The sequence below is a fragment of the Prionailurus bengalensis genome, chromosome A1 (genome assembly GCF_016509475.1).
Source record: "Prionailurus bengalensis isolate Pbe53 chromosome A1, Fcat_Pben_1.1_paternal_pri, whole genome shotgun sequence".
NCBI classification, from domain to species: Eukaryota; Metazoa; Chordata; class Mammalia; order Carnivora; family Felidae; genus Prionailurus; species Prionailurus bengalensis.
The window spans coordinates 10990465-11010315 of NC_057343.1; the positions used below are offsets into that span (position 1 = coordinate 10990465).

The window sequence follows — 19851 nt, forward strand, 5'->3', positions numbered from 1 at the left end:
AAAGCAAATTATATAAGACTTGCCTGCTTTTTCCTTTCCCATTTGCTACGACAGTCTACTTGACATTGGTCTACAGTGCATGCTTTTTCTATTTCTACCAGTAAAGAAAAAAATATCCTAGCAACATGAACATTCAGACACTTAATGTTGCTTCGTATTTTAAAATTTCAAACATATTAGTGTCAAGAACTCTGCCAGTTCTCCTTTGAACTTCCTCATCCCTTTTCTATGAACAGCCATTGTTGATTCAAATTTGTTTTTACACAGAGAACATATGCATTACCTGATCTCAGCCTAAAGCCTTCGCACATTTAATTCTAAAGTCTAATTCTTAACATCACTTTTTCTTCTTGCTAAATAATTTTCTTTTGGCAATTAATGCCAGATTTACGTTCTCTTTCAACATGCTCTGTCTCATTAGTAAGCATCCACCGATGAAAAAAGACTTTCCTCATTTTGTTTGAAGATTCATTGACATATTGATTCCACAAACATTTGCCAGCCATCAACTTACCTGTAGCGCTGTCTTAGGCATCCAAGATATAATGACCTCTGCCCTTTTGGAAACTATCGGCTATGAACCAAATGATCAAATAATCCATGTAGAGCTAAAACTGCGGTAAGTCCAGGAGAAAGCCAGAGAGAAAAGAAAGAAGAGGGAAACAAACCCTCTAAAAAGGACTCGAGTTTCCTGCAGCACGGGCCCTGTGATGATTCTGGAGTATAATTGTTCCGCTAGGTTTCATTTCTGACTGCCAAAGAAAAGGCAGTGCTATGAAGGAGTCAACGGACAAGGAAACCTCAGAACCATGTCAAGAAATCCCTCCTCAGATCAAGCAAAAAGAAACTGAGTGAGAATCAGACAGCTTTCAAAAATAACCATGAAAAGTAAGAGGCTTCTGTCTTTTTAGATTTTCCTCTCTCCATCTGTTTCCTGAGAACATGGCAGGTTCCCTTAATTCATGCCACCCTAAAGAGTCTTCAAAGAATCCGTATTTGAAGAAGCTTCTGGATAAGTGAGGAGTATAGGAGTTCCCACTGCAGCCCTCTGAGGACATCTCATGGGGTCTGGGAAGGAAAGGCATTATACTTCCCACTACTATCTTAGGAACGCTTGTTCAGAGTTGGAGCCCTGCTTACCGCTTCCCTGGTTTTCCACCCTAAAGACCCTTAGGCCTGGAAGAAACAACTGCATTTGAATCCAGGCCCCCACAAAAGTCACTTCAGTGATGTTCTCAGATTGGAACTACCAGCTCCTGTCAAACCCTCCACAACTCACATGTCGTGGTCCATAAAACCAAACTGTGCAGCCAATTTCATGATCACACTAATCACCACTGCCATTTTTAAATCAAAGAAACGCATGAAAATGTCTTATTAGAATTAATTGTGCACTTCAAGTGACAAAATCAGCTCCAACTTACAGAAGGCATAAATAGAAATAGCAATCTTCTAAGAGAGTTTACTCTAAAATTTCCATCCTGATTTGAACTGGTAACAAGACTTTGAAGCATGGCATTTAGGATAGGACAAAATGCGATTATTAAAAAGTTAAGCCCTAAAAACATGAAACCTATTGTGCATGTTTTCCAGAGACCTGGAAAGGATAGAGATTCCAAATATAAATACGCGGATGTTTCAACCCATGACGAATCTTTCTCACATGTATGTATGTATGAAAGAGTGGAGAAGTAAGCATGGTGAAATCTTGCCAATGTTCTAGTGTAAACTGTCTAATGTATCACTGCAATGTGTTTGTATGCAAGAAAAGTCTTTTTATTGAGAACTTTTTAATTTTGTCACCTTTGGTCCCTGTCAAATAGAGTTCAATATTATGATGTGCCGACATGAATGACACTTCTCCCTGGAAACACGCTGTTTATCCAATTGAGGTCCAATAAGAGATCAGGGTACCAGAATGCCACACATTACACAAGATGAAGCCACTGGCTAAATGGTACTCAGGAGACCTGGAAACATTAATTCACCTCACATGAATGAGCAGTCGGCTGCTCTAAGATTTGAGCCCTTAGGAAGAAAGGTGCTATATAAATTCCAGGTGTTGTTACTGTTACTAAGTGCACTACAAAATGGAGGTAATTAATCTTTATAGTAGTTTTTGATAAGTCACTTTAATATATTTGGCTAAAGTGCACTGTGTAAGTTGTGTTAATATATGTGTTTATGACATGATCATTTCTTTACCAGCTGTATAATCTCTGTGTTCATGATTTCAAAAATTAACCCTTGTTATCCACAACAGTAGGGAGGATTCGATGTAAGATTACAAGTTGGGTGCAGCAAATGGATGGAATGGTTGGTGTGAAAGTGCTCTTTTGGGAGAACAACATGTTTATGTCTCTGCAGTAGGTGTGACTACTAAAAGACAAATATTTGACGCGTATCCACATGGCTTTCCTAATTTCCCTTTCTGTGGCACCAGTAGATACACATTTAATGAGGCGATTATTTCCTTGTTGCAGGCAGAATGTGAGGTCCTTTTAGAACAGAGAAATTCACCCTTAATAGAACATGATGGAGAAGGTGCTGCTTAAGCTATGAACTTCGGGTTGAGGTCAAGAAGGGCCCAACAATGAACAGAAAATGTATTAAGTTAGTTGCTTCTCTACTGAGTGATCTATTCTTCTTTCACCTTCCTCGTCCACCATTTATTGAAACACGTCCACCTCATAGCCCCCAACACTTTTCTGCCAGCCAGTGCCTTGGTCACAGCAGGAGGAGAGATTGAATGACCAAGACCCTAGCTGGCTCTATCTGAAGGCAGCAGACATGATGGAATCTCCTTTAAGAATCTCCTTGAAGGCTCAGAGGTCAAGTCAGGTGTGTGCCAGGGACTCCAGGCAGGGAGAAGATAAAAAGAGAATTTATACATCAAGCTCCTTGAATCGGATAGATGATGTCAGGAAGCTAGGCTCTGAGCTACTTGGGGGCAATGATTGCCCCCTATTTCTCTACCTGACAAGCCCAGCACTGAATTATCCATCATTCACTTGCTCATCTAGGAAGTGGCTAGAGGAGGGCTTCGCATGTGTCAGGCCCTGTTCTAGATCTGAGAACACAGGGATGAACAGGAGAGAGAAGTGTCTGCCTCACGGAGCTTCCGTTTAGCTTTGGGACCCAGAAAGCGAACAAATAGTTAACACAAACTGTGAAGAGAAGCAGAGCAAGATGGAGGGTCAGAGGGAGGATGTAGATGGTTCACGTAGAAGTCAGAGGGCTGGGACATCTGAGCAGACCAGAATGAAGGGAGGGAGCAGGCCTGGCGATATCTGGGGGAAGAATCTTCCAGGCAGGGGGAACAGCAAAAGCACTGCAGTGATAAGGGGGTGAGCCTGGCTTGTTTGAGTTTGGGAAGAAAGACAGGGTTCCCCGGGTGGAACTAGCAATGAAGGGAAGGAGGTGAGTGGATCCGGGCATCCAGTCTTGAGGGGCCTTGAGGCCGCGGCAAAGGAAAGCTTCCTTTAACTCTGTAGTCTCAAAACTGAATGGAGAGATGGTTAAAAAAAAAAAAAAGGCTTAGACAAAGAGAAATGAACTAAAAGAAGTTGTATGGGGGGAAAAAAGTCTAAATACACAGGTTTAGGGAGCAGCAGTAAGCCAAGTGACCTCCCAGTTCAATCACGTGAAGCTTCCACACACCTAGGTCACAAATACCTTGATCACAAACAAGCCTGTATTTTTCTCTAGAAACTGCGTAAGCCCTTTCAGGCTCTGGTGAGAAATCTGCTTCCTCTCCTAGCTCCCGTGAGTCTGAGGTTTCCGAGTCTCAGAGACTCTCCCTTCCTGCCAGTGTCAGGGGAAAGGAGGCTGGGTAAGTGAGTGTACTTAAACTGAGTACCAGGCAGGAATGGTTTCGGTGAGGTCCTTTACATCCCCGACCCAAGCCCCCGAATGTTTGCTACAGATCAATGTAACAATGACAGTTTGCTTTTTACCATACCCTAGAGAATAATCCAGGAAATTAGGAAGAAATAGAGTCCTGGAGACTTCACATTCTCATGTCCTCACCCGACACATCTCGGTCAAGCCACAGAATTTCTATGCCCTTTAGGCTCTTTGTCTTTCCAAGAAGAACACTGCCCAGAGTAACGTAATATGTAATGAGGAAACACTCTAATTGCATAATCATTACTAAACAAAGATAAACACACCTAGTGAAGTTGCCTCCCTGAGAGAGCAGCAGCTCTGCTAGGATGGCAACTATAGTTTCTCTGTCATTGCTGTAAAGTGACTCTTTTTTTCCCTTTGAATTTAGTTATTTCAAAAACTTTCGATACTGCTCCTATGCTCCCCATGTCCGCATATGTATGCCCTTGACTGACGGCATTTCTTCATTTGAGGACCTCTTGGCTAACAATATCCTCAGAATATTTGTCTGGGTTATAGCTTTCATAACCTGCTTTGGAAATCTTTTTGTCATTGGCATGAGATCTTTCATTAAAGCTGAAAATACGACCCACGCTACGTCCATCAAAATCCTTTGTTGTAAGTATGTTTCCTACCTAAATGGATTTAGGATGTCTTCTGTGACCTGAGCACTAGATACATACTGGCCTTCAACAAAGGCACTTAGTACGGATTAGATAAGCTAGGCATTTTTTTCTCTAAGTATGAACTACTGTTCTCTTTGGCTTTCTCTTTTAGATTGCATGAGTTTGCAGTGATCCAGCATTCACCGCTGGGGGTTATATCTTGGAAATGGGGTAACAGGGAACTAATGAATCAACAGAAAGATTATGGAGGACAGGTTGTGGGTTACCAACTAAGCTCAGTTTGCCTTCAATTACAACAGCACCCATGCTCCTCGAGCCCAGGAAATTATTCTCTTTGTTAACTAGGCGAGTAATACTTATCTACTGTTTGAAAACTAGCTTCCCCCACAAAACTTACCCCCTCACACACACCACCATTTTTAAAAATTATAAAACAAAGACCCAGTAGAGTATTTTAGAATTGGACATTTTTTGTGAAGTCCATTGGCTTTTAGAGACTGCTGTAGTGTAGGTGTTTATATTAGTTCATTTAATACAGGATGAAGGAAGCAGACCCAGTTAGGAAACCGAAACTGAAATGTTGGGAACGATCAACATACAATGTATTGATTCCTTAACAGGTGCAGATTGCCTGATGGGTGTTTATTTGTTCTTCATTGGCTTTTTTGATATAAAATACCGTGGGCAGTATCAGAAGTATGCGTTACTATGGATGGAGAGTTTACAGTGCCGCCTCATGGGGTTCCTGGCCATGCTGTCCACCGAAGTCTCCGTCCTGCTGCTGACGTACTTGACTTTGGAGAAGTTTCTGGTCATTGTCTTTCCCTTCAGTAATATTCGTCCTGGAAAATGGCAGACCTCGGTCATCCTCATTTGCATCTGGATTATGGGATTTTTAATAGCTGTGATTCCGTTTTGGAATGAGGATTATTTTGGAAACTTTTATGGAAAAAATGGCGTGTGTTTCCCACTTTATTATGACCAAACAGAAGATATCGGAAGCAAAGGTTACTCTCTTGGAATTTTCCTAGGTAAATTATATTTTTCACTTTCTGGGCCAACATAATTTTGATAGAAATATCATATATGTTTTTGTCCTTTTCAGAAAGTAAATGAATATACTCAAGACTGTGTCCTTTTTTAAAGAAAAATTCTTACTGAGTATAGTTTTTATTAAACTTTTTATATAGAGATTTAGTATGGGAAACAAAAACATACTGTCAGGATCTCTGGATGATTTTTTGTTATCTGTAAGACCCTTTGATTTTCACATTGTGACTATGAGCTGGAGGAAGTCTAGGTTAGTACCTTGACCTGTGACCCCATCAAGTTATCTGAACTCATTTTTTTTTTTACAATCTAGATATGAGTTAAGTAAATAATAATAATAAAATTCTGGAAACTCACTGACAGGAGATTATTGGAATGGAAATACCAAGAAGGTTTATTGCCTTTGGTAAATGCAGCTCTAAAATCAAAACTGGAAGAGTGCTTAATAAAACTGCTTTCCGTTTTTCTTAATTCCCTCTAATTTTTAAGAAAAGAAGATCCTACCTTCTCTGGAACAAAAGTGAATGAGAAGTGGAGCTCTTTAAGGTTAAAAAAAAAAAGACATTTGTTTTTGTCTAATAGGTATCCCTGCTGTTTAAAATTAAGACGATTTCCATATCATTTCTTTAGAGCAGTGTTCTCATCTTAATTCCCCCTTCTCATCTTTTCCCCTCTCTAAGTGGTCGATAAGCTCTATCATCCTTTCTTTCTCATCAAATGTTTTTTTCATCAAAATATACCACTGCCTTCTATTTCTTCCAGTCTCTACCTACCATCACCTTCGTGTGAAACCTCACTACCTCAACCCTGAAGGGCTTATTACATTAGCCCTTACTAGTCTTTTGGCCTCAGGGGCTTTCTCTCTTCTATTAACCTGTTCACTCCCTGAGTATCAAAAAGGCCTCAGCTCTGAGACCTTCAATGACTCCCTGCTACTGCCAAGGTCAAGTGTACATTAGTCACTTAAGATACTTCACAAAATCGCTCTAACCACCGGTCCAGCTCTTCTTCATGGATTCCTTTTCTTCCTCTGAGAAATATACCTTCTTAGCACCATTTTAATAATACTCTTCACATACGACCCCATTCTATCGCTATTTTTTCATGGACGTTGTAAGCTGTTCCTAGCATAGATGCACTTCATAGAGACCCTTCCTAACACACACACGCATTCCGCTCCTTTCCATTCACTGATTCATCAATGATTTATTAAGCACCTGCTATAGGCCAGGCACTCTTTTGGACACTGGAGACACAACAGATCAGCCCTCACAGACCTACCACCAGAAAGGAGGATGAAGACAAGTAAACACATTCTTATGTCACAAACTGACAAATGCCACGAAGGAGGAGAACTGGATGTTCTAGGAGGCCCCAAATCTGAGCACCGGGGAAAGCTTTCCAGTAGGAATGAATCCAAATCCTTAGGCCCAAAGGATAAGGAAGGATTAACCAAGTGAAGTCTGTTCCAGGAAAAAACATAGTGGAGGTAGAAGTCCAAAGCCAAGGAACAGGCCCAGATGAAAGGCCGAGAAGTTAGGTGTGGCTGGATCTTATAGTTAAGGAGAGTGGGGTAAGATAGCACCTGTGATGTATTCCAGGTAGATCAAGAGACGCACACGCACACACACACACACACACACACACCCATCATCATCATCCCCTATATACACTTGGCTTACCTGTGAGAAGAGTCCTAGAGCCTTTTTTTCTCTTTAAAGAATATACAAATACACAGTTTTGAAATCAATTCTTTATTTTATTTTATTTTTTTTAATTTTTAATTTTTTTTTCAACGTTTATTTATTTTTGGGACAGAGAGAGACAGAGCATGAACGGGGGAGGGGCAGAGAGAGAGGGAGACACAGAATCGGAAACAGGCTCCAGGCTCTGAGCCATCAGCCCAGAGCCCGACGCGGGGCTCGAACTCACGGACCACAAGATCATGACCTGGCTGAAGTCGGACGCTTAACCGACTGCGCCACCCAGGCGCCCCTCAATTCTTTATTTTAGAATGGAATAAGATTTAGAGAGACGTTGCAAGGACAGCAGCTTCCATTTACCCCTCACCTAGTCTCCCCTATTGCTAACATCTCACATCCCTATGGTGCTTTCAGAACACAGGATTTTAATCCTTCCTGTAAGTCTGTTTTCACAATTTGTATTATAGGATCATCGTTAAAAGTCATTACCTGTTATTCTTAACTAAAGTTTCTGACAAGAGGCCTAAGATAAACCAATTTTATAAAATTCTATTGAATGGCTTTGTTATGAGATTCTATGGAATGTGAAATGTTTTGGATGAAAACAACAGAACACTGGGAATTTATACAATTCTCCCCTAGACTTCACCCATCTTACACATAGTCTAGATTCTCAGATGAACATTTTTTAAACAACTTCGAAATCGTATGCATGTTTTATGCTCACAGTGAGGAATGTGATAATTACTCTTAGTATTTTTATTCCAGCAAGAATATAACAAAGTGACTAAGAAGTCAGCATTATAAGATAGTGATGTTAAGTGAGAAGTTGACCCTATAGTGAGAATATATTTGACCCTAAAAAATCATTCGTACAGTTGATTTTTTTTCATTTTTTTCTTCTCTTTTTTCTTCTAAAACAAGCCTAAAGGGTTCTGAATTTTAGTTTAAATTACTGTAAGCTCTCTGAAAAAAAAAAAAAAACCAAAAATGCATTCTTGTTCTATGTAATATTTTTACTTAAGACCAAAAACCATGGGAGATAATGTTTTTGAGGCTATTATCTTCTTGATATTCCAAGTCATCTTGTTCCTATTTATAAGATAAAGAAATGGGGTCATGTTTATTTTTTGAGATAATCAGATGATTACAGTAATCCCTTCAGATCTGAATTTGCGGGGACTGAAAAATGAAAATAGCTTTATTCTGGCTTTCAAAAAGCTAAAATTCACCTCATGCTACACCTAGATCTGAATTTCAGAGGCCTGAAACTCTTTATAAAGGGTTTGTGTGTTTCCAGTATCTTTTTGATCCGACAAACCCAATTCTTTTAGCTTGTTGCAGCTGAGAGCCTTGGATTCAGGGTTTTTAGCTGATCGCCACTGGACCCATACAAAAATATCCTTGGAAGTACAGCCTAAGGAGGCGCCATAATGAACATCTATGTAACACAACACTTTTACTGTTGATTTATACACCCGAGATGTTAAGAGCTGTGCTTTTCCCAACAGGTGTGAACTTGCTGGCTTTTCTCATCATTGTGTTTTCCTATATTATTATGTTCTGTTCCATTAAAAAAACTGCCTTGCAGACTTCGGAAGTGAGGAATCATGTTGGAAGAGAGGTGGCTGTTGCAAATCGTTTCTTTTTTATAGTGTTCTCTGATGCCATCTGCTGGATTCCTGTATTTGTAATTAAAATTCTCTCCCTCTTCCGGGTGGAAATACCAGGTCAGTCCCTTCTATTATTCCCAAGTACATTGTGCTTTCTTTAGCCCCTTGGCAAGACCAGAATACAGTGAGTTACATATAGTAAATTCTCTGTAAACACCTACAAACAACTATTATTTTCCTTAATATTTTATAGTCTGTATTCTAAGACAGTAACGAGGTAGTGGTGCAATCCAGACAAGGATGATAAGGAAACAGGACTGAGAAAAAAAACGAACACTCAGCGTCTCGTTTCTATCTGAGCTAGACAGTGGCTCTTAACCAAGAGTACACATACAAAATCAAAATATACACAAAAAGCCCAGGTTCCACTCTGGGCTTCTGGATTTCATCTACAGGGACAAAGAGCTACACGCAGGTATTTTGGAAAAGTTCTCCATGTGCCCACGTGATTCTGAGGCACACACCCCTCCTTAAGAACCACCAGTTTATTTCACGGTCCTTGCCGTATGGTTGTCACTCTAGGCTCCGCTCTAGGGTGTTAGATGTTTGGTGGAATGGGGTCTCCCACCCACACCCCTAGTTCAACCAGAGGGAAAAAAAAAACCTTTCATTACTTAGGTTTTTATGCAAACCCCTTTCCGGGACTTAGAAATCACAGTCATCGAGGGGCCACCTGAGCTTTGGCCTGACTCCCAGGAACACAGGGTTTCTACTTGGGGGGGGGTGCTCATCCAGGGCAGAATTGTATCTGTTCATCTTGGCACCCCAGGGTCAAGCATGGGGTGGATGCTTCGGAAGCGCTTATAAAAGAGTGATGAATGTCCAGGAAACAAGCAGCTGTAATGATTTCTGTCCCTCTGGCATGTGCATGGCAGTCATGGGAGGTCTTGTCAAGTGCCTCACTGCGAAACGGCACACAACACCCACAGCTTCCACTTAACCTGTCAGGTTAGACTGATCACAAGGCAGATGCTAGGTGTGAAAGTGCAGATCAAGAGAGACATCACGGCTGACTACTTGGGAACTTTCACTGAGTGGCGAGAGCAGATGCCTTAAGAATGCATGTGCCATTGCTTGGGGAGACTCAGCTGCATGTGAGTGAGGAGCAGAATTACTTAAATATTAATGGTCACCGCTGAGGAACTTGATGAACCATCCAGTATGCGACAGCGTCCTGGACAGTTCTATTTTTACATCCTTGCATTCCGAATTCAACAGGACTAAAATGTCCGTGGGCCTCCATTGCTCATGGAATAAAATCCAAGTGCTGGGATCGGCATTAAAAATCACCTCCCACCCCGCCCTCGTGTATTCTGTCATCCAGGCTCCACTCTAGAGTGTTAGATGTTTGTTGGAATGGGATCTCCCACCCACACCCCTAGCTCAACCAGAGAAAAAACACTTTCATTAGGTAGGATTTTATGTGAACTCCTTCCTGGGACTTAATAATCCATTCGAATTATTAGGATTTTTTCCCTTCTGTACCTTTTTGATGTCCTGACATTGCTGAAGATGTTTCCTCCACCTGGATTATATTCTCAACCTGTAGGACTCGAGCTTCCTAAATACCCCTGGTCATCCTTCAAGATTCAATCCAAATACTCCCTCTCCCATGGTACCATTCTAGGTCCCTCTCCAACCCACACCCATCTAACCCAACTGCTTAAATGTCTGTGACATTTTGTTTGCACTTCACGTATTAACCTCATCCGAGCTGTCTCCCACCGGTGTTATTTATTTATTTTTTGTATGTGTTCATTGCTCCCTTCAGATTATAAGCTTCAGGACGATAGGGACCATATGTTGTTTATCTTTCCACAAGTGGTTTTTTTTTTTTTTTTTTTTTTTTTTTGCATCATGTTATTTAATAAATGCTTCTTTAATGAAAGATGCTGAGCTGGTCCGAGAGTGGTGGAACAGGGTGGGAGGGGACTGTCTCATCAACCTCCCAAACTTCTCTTTCCACGCCTTGTGATGCCCTCCCCCACCCCAGGCACTTGCTTGTTTTTGATGTGGGAGGAGGCAGCCTTGCGTGGTGATAAAAGGACCAAGTGAGGCAGGAGTCCTGGGTTTCTGTCCTGATCCCGCCGCTGACCAGTTGAGGAACTGGAGGCAGATCACCTCACCTCACCGAGATTGTTTTCATATGGCCTCTCAGATTCTTTCCAGTTTTCATATTCTGTGAGCCTGTCAACTCCTTGAGGCTTTTCCTCTGTATTACTCTGCTTGGACTGCCATAACAGAGTAACACAAACTGGGTGGCTTAAGCGATAGAAATGTATTTTTTCACAGTTCTGGAGAGCTGGAAGTCCAGAATAAAGTGTCAGCAGATTTCTGCTGCAGCCTCCTTCCTTGGCCCTCCTGCTTTCTCACCCTATCCTCATGTGGTCTTTCCTCTGTGCGTGCACCCATAGTATCTCTATGTGTATGAAAGTTTCCCTCTTCTAGGAACACCTGTTAGATTGGAATGAGGACCAATCTAAATTATTTTAACTCAATGGCAACTTTAGAAGGCCGTCTCCAAATGCAGTCACATTCTGAGGTCCAATACATGAATTTTGGAGCACACAATTCAGCCCATAACACTGTCTGATTTAGAGTCAGGGGAGGTCTGGTGATCAAGATGTTTTGGTATCTGAGAGCCACAGGAGTAGTCATCATCCTTGGAGAGCCTACAACATTCCAGATCATGATAGGAAACTAGAATGGGAAAAAAAATGTTTTGTGACAAACTTATTTGGCCCACACATCAGTCTTTCTCTACATTTATAGCTCAATCCTTTGAGGTCTGTCTTGAACACCTGGGTGGACCTAACAGAGTAGTCTTGACCGCATTTGACCAAGCCCCTTCTTGCTTGTCTGACTCCCCAAGTGTTGTAGGAAATGCTGGACTCATTGACTTAAACCCATCCTGTCCTCTTCCTCCAAGAACTCTGGGGTGTGCCCCACCATGGCATGTCACTGACAGTACATGCGGTCAGCCCAAAAAATAAGCCAGCTTTAGCCCTCCTTTCTCAGAAGTCACCTGCTGACCTTACATTAATGAGTCACCCTGAGACTGAATGGGAAGTCTCATTCCTGGTCACAATTTCCTCTGGGAACACAACAGACAAAAAGCCACTTGTTTTTTTTTTTTTTTTTTGGTTTGGTTTTGATTTCAATCATGCACTGTCCATACTATCTAATTTTAAAAAATTCAAGACACGTAATGTAGTATTATGAAACCTTAATAAATCTGAGTTATGCTAAATATAGCTATTTTTCTTCCATATTCTTTCCAGTTCAAAAAAATAAATAAGGACAAGAAAGAGAAGATGGGATAGGAAAAGAGGAAGGCAAATACAGAAAAAAAGAGAAGGGAGGGGATAACAGGAAAGCAGGAAAAAGAGGAGGGGAGGTCAGATAAGCAGTCAGAAGAAATGGGAAAGAAAGAGAAGAAGAACAGAAAGGATGGAAGGAACAAAGCAGGGCAAAGAAGAACAAAGAACAATGTCTAAAGGATAAGAAAATTGTGAGATGGGGAGGGAAGAGAAGGAGACAAGGGAGAGTGACAGGGAATGTATCCTTGGCCTTACCCTCCGGGTCTTCACCTGAGCTGGGAGTTCTTTACACTTTTGAAGGTGTAAGAGGAGGCAGCCTAGTATAGTGGGGTCGCAGAATTGCAGGTGTTAGTGCTGAAGAGGGACGTCAGCAGAGCTGGCGACCGTGGCCCACCCAGCCCCCTGACTTCGATCAAGTAAGTTATCATCAGCCCCTTTCACAGGTAGGGTAGTTGAGGTCCAGGGAGCTTAGGTGATTTGCCCACAGTCCTGTAGCTCAATGACCCTAAGAGCAGGCTGCGTGCAAGGGGGAAAACACACTTCATCCTCACCAAGTGCGTGATGTATTCGGAAAGGGCACAATCATCACAAACGTCTACTCACAGGGAAGTTTTGTGGCGTCTTTCCCTCCGTATTCTAATGAGCGTCTGTAAGGCTTCACACAGAAGGATTGATTGAGTTGGAAGATGTATTCTCGTTTGCTCGTCACGTCTTCAGCCTCCACTCTGAAAAGGATGGTTGGAATACGAGGGCGGGACAGTTAGGCCTTGAGGAGCGAAGTGAAGACCGAGGTCCCATCTGAGACCGGACCAGATATTTCCTGAACACCGATCTATTGATTAAGAAGTATTTTATCATTTTCTTACATATCTATAAAGAAAAGCAATAAAGACAAGAAAAATACATCATATATAGATATAGATATAGATATAGATATAGATATAGATATAGATATAGATATATATACACACACACATATATACACTTACATCTATGAAGTGTTTTTTTTTAATATATTTCCTCTCAGTTGGCCTCCCAACAACCTACCAAGTAGTTACTGAAATTCAAAAATTTCTGAATGGTAGGACCTTGCATTCATAGGTCCTCTGCTCCTCCAACAGAGAGGGTCTCAATATGGTGAAAGAAAACTGTCATAGGAAGCCCTCCCCAAAGGAACATTGACTACAAACCGTTACGGGCTATTTGTGTCTGTTTAAAATTTCCGCTTCATGACATTTCCCACGTTTCCTTTCCCTCTCCAGGCACAATCACCTCCTGGATAGTCATTTTCTTCCTTCCGGTAAACAGTGCCTTGAACCCCATCCTCTACACTCTCACAACCAGCTTTTTCAAAGACAAGCTGAAACAGCTGCTGCACAAACATCGGAGGAAATCCATTTTCAAAACGAAGAAAGAAAGTCTCTCGACATCCATTGTGTGGACGGATGACTCCTCCGCGCTTAAACTTGGCGTTTTGAGCAAGATAACCCTCGGGGACGGTATAGTGAAGCCAATTTCCTAGCAATGGTTTTGGACCCCCGGACTTCCAGGGGACTACCTGTAAGAAAAGGACAGCGTTCGGAACATGCTACCTGCAGTGCTTTTCATCTCCCCCAAAAGCAAACCTTTCTGCACAGAGAGCACAGCAGAGTGACTTCTGGCACTGCGTTCCGATGGCAGTTCTACTTAGCCGTGCGAAGAACTGTACCTGTGGGTTCTGCTCGCTCTCGGCATTTCGGAAATGCACTAGCGAAACCACACATCGTAGGCTGATGGGCCGCCGATCCGCAGCTGGTCGACACTACCCCCCTGCAAGGGAACGCCCCGCACATTGGCACTGCATGTCTGCTTCGGAGTTGAATTGCACCGTCCATAAAATAAAAACATTCATGACACCTCATTCCAGGGTGGCCATCGTCACGTAAACCTCACATCTCTCTCTTTGCTTTTTCCACGTCAAAGGAAATCATCGGCATCCTGCTGAACTGAGGGCAAAGGATTTCTGAGACGTTCGCCCGCCTCCAGCCTCGCCCTCTACGCCGAAGCACATCTTTACACGAGGTTGTTGCAGCCAACAAAACGGCAGAGAGACAGAGACTAAGCCTAGTACCATTCACCCTCTTGGCTGCTATTTAGTGTCAGCAGAGTTGAGATCGCAAACAAGATTATTTTTCTCGAGATTGTCCAGGCCACGAAGAAAAATTGGACACCCCAGCGGCCAAAACTGCATTTTAATCTCTTTCAAGGGTAATTTCTTTAAAGTAGCGTCTCTACGAAGTTCTGTCTTCATAAAACACATGGATGAGATGTGTTAAAGAGGTTTAAGAATAGTGGTTTGATTGGGTCCGTTTGCTTACTCAGAGAGATTTCACTCAAAAAGGCCAGTAAGTTTGGACTTGAGTTTTGAAAATGTAAAGTACTTACTTGTGAAGGCCTGGATGTGTCATTACCATGAAAGCTCATATGTGAAAAACAATCAGGTAAATAAAGTTATATTTTGCATTTGTCCATATTTTATTTTATGTTTGAAAAAGACTACAGAGCCTGTTTATTGACTATTACCATGTTTCTCCTGAGAGAGAGTATAGCCAGGAAACACAGCACCTCAGTCAACAAGCACATCTTATGTTTTTCTCTTACCCCTTTTTCCAAAGCATGAGGCAATAACTGAATGTCTTTACTGCCCTCTTCATTCTGAGTTCCTTTAATGAGTAGAATCTAAGCAGCTGACCAAGAACTCCAGACTACCTCCTATCATCTAATAGCATCCAGGAAAGAATCCCAGAGTTCATGTGTCACGGCAGTTCTGGTAATTTACTTGTTATTGCTTAATTGTGACTAAAACCATCGTTTCAACCAAGTGAAATATCTTTTGCATCAGTGAAATCTTTCTGAGGATTCTGCAGATAATGTTCCTCCCCATTAAGTAGGCTGCCCTTTTCCCTTATGGTTTCAAACTTTTCTCCATCTTGTCTCCTCACTATGATGAGTTACTTCCTGACACGTTTCCTGAATTTGCTGACATTTTATTAAACGCCCTCTGCCGGTCCTTGATCATCAGATGATTTATTTCCTAATACATTTCCCAACATCAGGAACATAAATAAGGACTAGACCCTGAGCCCAGGGTATTGCAATCTTAGCACAAATGTGTGTCTCCCTTTCTTGAAAAGCGTGAGGGGTGGGCCATGAACCAAGCATCTGGGAACTGTGTTTGTGAATGTCTGCGCTCTTACTGTTAAGTAGTAGACATGAGAAACACAAGGTCAGGTGCATCAGGGAAGTTTTCACAGAAAAAATGGAAGCTATATATTGGTTAGCAGCATGCTAATGGATAGTATAGAATTGAATTCTAATAGCTTAGTGATTTACGGCCTTATTCTGCACTGCTACATAAATAGAAACCTGTAAGAAATGTTTAATTTTAGCAAATAACAGTCTTTTATCTGGATGGAGTGAGGTCTTTGGCGTTGTTAGACTTGTTTTCTAAACCCGATGCTTCTGTGTGGGTATGAAAATACTACTTCTGTTCTTTAACCACTTCCCATGACAACATAAACAGCAAATAAACGTGACTTGAGAACATAAGAGGCCATAGACTGTGCCATCTCTGAGTAAGAGAGAATGAGGGCAAATTACCCAATCCGCATCTCCATCATGTGCCTGTGTATTACTGACATCTGGTATTGAAATTTAAAAAATATATATATTCTAAGAAATGAATATGGAACCTCAGATAAGTGTACCAAAAGGGGGTACATGGTTATCTGCGTTAGACATAGCTAAGCTTACTTACATCACTTTGTTTCATTCTTAAGGTTTATTTGTAATCAAAATTAAAATAGTTTATGCCCACTGCGGTTGCTGAAATAGACCCTGGTGACCAGGAGCTCTAAGTGGGGTTACACATAGCTGAGCTTTAGCTCACAGGTAGTAGTTTCACACCTCACCATGTGCCTCAAATCCTCAGCTCCATCCGGCCTGGTCTCTACAGCATCAGAGAGCCACAAAAGCAGAGCCATCACCCCAATGTTTTTCTCTTAAGGGTGACCTCGGTGCCAGATCAAATGAGTATCTGGTAACTTGCGATGCAGATACTCATGCTACGTTTTCAAGAATTTATCTCACCCAATACGATTCTTCACTCTGCTTTACCATTCTCAAGTTGGGAAGCAATGCAAAGATCCAGAGAATGTACACGATAGAAATGAAAACTGGTGAAGTGTCACCAATCATACGCTCCCTATAATTTTACATATGCCCCCAAGGGAGGTCTGAAGTAAATGGATCTTCCAAAAGTAACAAGGGATACACGTAAGACATATTTCTTTTTAGTTTTTTCAATGTAGCGTAAATGGGCGTATGGTTCTATTTAATAAATAGCCTTAGGTAACTTTACTCAAGAAACAAAGCATGGAAGATAAATATTTGTGTTTTCTTATTTCCTGAAAAAGAAAAAGAAAGAGTGATCGTAAAGATTTCTCCTTATATTAATCTGTTTATATGTCAGTTGTCTGATAGCCTGTGAAAGACAGAAGATGCATTTCTAATAAAGATAATGTTTATTTCTGAACCAGAAACATAAAATGTAATCAGAATATTCTTTGTTGTTGTTGTTGCTGTTGTTGTTGTTGTTGTTGTTGTTGTTGTTGTTTTGAGTATTCTTTTAAGTGGTTTTTCAGTAGGAGACCTTAAAGTCCTTGAGGTACACTTCCTAAAGCCCTATAAGCTGATTGAAACCTATACGAAATGTATTTCATTTAGAATAGTCTTCAGGATACTCTCCACATGACACATATGGAAGAAATCAATTACAAATAAAGAAATAAAAAACAATAAGGCCACCTGACAAAATTGCGGATCCAGGGATGGGTATCTCATGCCATCTCAACGGTCTGGCCCCAGTCCATGGTGACACTTCTTATCACTAGGACCTGAAAAAAGCATAACTATTTTGAGTCATAAGCTCACAACTAGTTTGGATACAAAAAGAAATTATTTCTGGACTGCCTGGGACCCCATAAAACTTTCACCTGTTTCCTGATTTTCTGAATTCATGATGTTAGAGTATTTGATTCAGTAATGATTTGCAATGGAAGCTATTATATACTTTCCTGCTACAGACAGTATATATTTAGGACAAAGAAATACAGAGTCAAAACCAGAAAGCTGGTGCCATAGTTCGAATTCAGTCATCAACTACTTATAAGTTCTCAGACAAATGCCTTTAAATCTCTTCCATTCTCTATAACTGGGCTTCCTTAGGACCATCACACAAACTGATGGCCTATCCCATTTTGGGGAAGATCTATAATGTGGATTAAACCTCTTCCTGAAGGTCCATGTGGATTAAAAATCCAAAAGTTTACATAAAATTCAAGGATTATCCAATTCTCAGTTTCCCTGCGATATTACAAGGTCTCAGAAAGAATCAATGCATGGGTCAGTGCGATGTTCAGAAATCCTCTTCTGGCGAAAGCTTACAGGGCCCCCATTCTCTTATGGAAAGAACACTGAGGCAAAGCCTCAGACAGTGACTCTTTCCTAAGATGTGGAAGATTACAACAGTGTAGCAGTGAGTACAACTTAAAAATTAGGTGACCTAATGCTAGAAAAATCTAGGAATGCAGACAGTGATGTAATTAACAAGTAACCATTTTAATTGACTACAAGTCATAAACTGGTCTCTTCATGTAAGTGTATAAATAGGTCTACTATCACCTACATTATTCTGGAAAACACATAAATGCACAGGTATGTCAAGCACTTATGACTGGGATTATACCCCATATACTGGGGGTAAAGTGTTGTTAGGGTAAAGACATAACAACATACCCAATTTCCCCACAGAACCAAAATACAACACGTGGTTCTTGACCCAGGATTGATCTCTGCCTCAAACCTTGCACCATCAGCCTTGAACTCCCTCCCTTTATCATCAACCTCTCTTCTCCACTGGCCCTTTCTGTTCAGCTCACAATGCTCCAATTTCTCATATCTAAGACCGACACTAGCATCTGTCTGTTTTTGCCTTCTCTTTATGACTAAACATTTAGAAAGGATGGTAAACTCTTTGTCACTGGTGCTTTGACTTCTCAACAACGGAATGTCTCTACCCTCACCACACCATGGAGGCACTGCTCCTTGAGGTCTTAATGATAACAGCCCAATGGACAGTTTCTTTTCTTTAACTATTTCATCTCTCTGAAGAATTTGTCACTGACAACCACTTCCTCTTCCAAATTCCTTTCTTAGAAGGAAGGACATCATTCTTTCCTATTCTACACTACTCCACTGGCTCTCCCTTCTCACATCTTTATGAGTTTCCTCTTCCTCCACCTGCCCCCATAAACTTATAAATAAGTTTCTGGGGTTTTATTCTTGGCTTTCTGTTCTTTGTCCTCCTTAAATCCCTCCCAGGCTTCAATCTCTCCATGGCTGTCATAGATAAGTAAATTAATTTTTAAAGCTCACGTAAAAATAAACATAAAGAGGGGTGCCTGGGTGGTTCAGTCGGTTGAGCATCCAACTTTGGCTCAAGTCATGATCTCACGGTTCGTGAGTTTGAGCCCTGCATCAGGCTCTGTGCTGTCAGAGCCCACTTCAGATCCTCTGGATCCTCTGCCCCCACCCCCTACGCTTCCCCTGCTCGCGCTCTCTCTAAAAAATAGAATATAAAAACAAATCTAAATACATAAATAACTAAATATAGAAGGGGCTTATTTTGATAGTTCTTTTCATATCTTGACAGTTTTTAATCTTCTCCACCATACAACTTTTGTTGAAATTTCTAACCTCCCTAATGAGAATCAGCTATTCTCTCAGGCTCATCCAAAAGTGATGCATTTTTACATGTTTAGCAAATGGGTTTGAAACCCACCAAAATCATTTGTTTGGAAGATTTTTAAGAGAAAATTCCATAAACTTAAACTCCATAAGTGGCCCAGGCTGGAGAGGGGAGAGGACGATTCTAGTGGCTCCCTATATAAATTTCTGCTCAATTCCTCTATTTTCAGTCCAGGACCTATGCTTACATGAACTTCTTTCTTTTTCTTTATTTTTATTGGACAGGATCAGAATGTGCAGACATGTCCACTGAAAGTATGGAATCGAGAAAGGGATCTTAAGGAAAAGTTTTATGCACATCACTGAAGAGGCATTGGATGGGATAGGGTGGAAACCTCAGATCACACGATAACCATCATAGAGACTGAACCAGTGATATTAATTGATTTACCTTTCCTGTTTTTATGTAGCTGGCAGTAGCCTTAGAGATCAAGGGTTGTATCCTTTTGCTACTTTGTAAACAGCAAATCCTTTTTGTCTTAGTTTTCCACTCTTCAGTGGCTTATATTTTCCCTTAAAAATGCTTGGTTCCTGGGGCACCTGGCTGGCTCAGTTGGTAGAGTGTGTAACTCTTGATCTTGGGGTTGTAGGTTTGAACCCCACATTGGGTGCAGAGATTACTTAAAAATGAAATTTTAAAAAAATGCTTCATTCCTCCCTTGATTTGAATTTTTCATTTCCACTTCTTTTATATTATTGTTTAAAATAAAGAAAAGCCTCAAACTCTTGTCCTGCATAGGGACTA

General features: G+C 41.1%; 1 protein-coding gene across 1 annotated transcript in view; it reads left to right on the plus strand.

Moving 5' to 3' along the window:
- Positions 1-15402, plus strand: part of RXFP2 (relaxin family peptide receptor 2) — a 229801-nt gene extending 214399 nt beyond the window's left edge. Inside the window, exons 14-18 of the mRNA XM_043572916.1 lie at positions 1594-1665; positions 4277-4506; positions 5135-5545; positions 8779-8997; positions 13523-15402. Coding sequence (XP_043428851.1) covers positions 1594-1665; positions 4277-4506; positions 5135-5545; positions 8779-8997; positions 13523-13782 — 1192 coding nt within the window. The 3' untranslated portion in view covers positions 13783-15402. The remainder of the gene's footprint in view (positions 1-1593; positions 1666-4276; positions 4507-5134; positions 5546-8778; positions 8998-13522) is intronic.
- The last annotated feature ends 4449 nt before the right edge of the window (positions 15403-19851 follow it).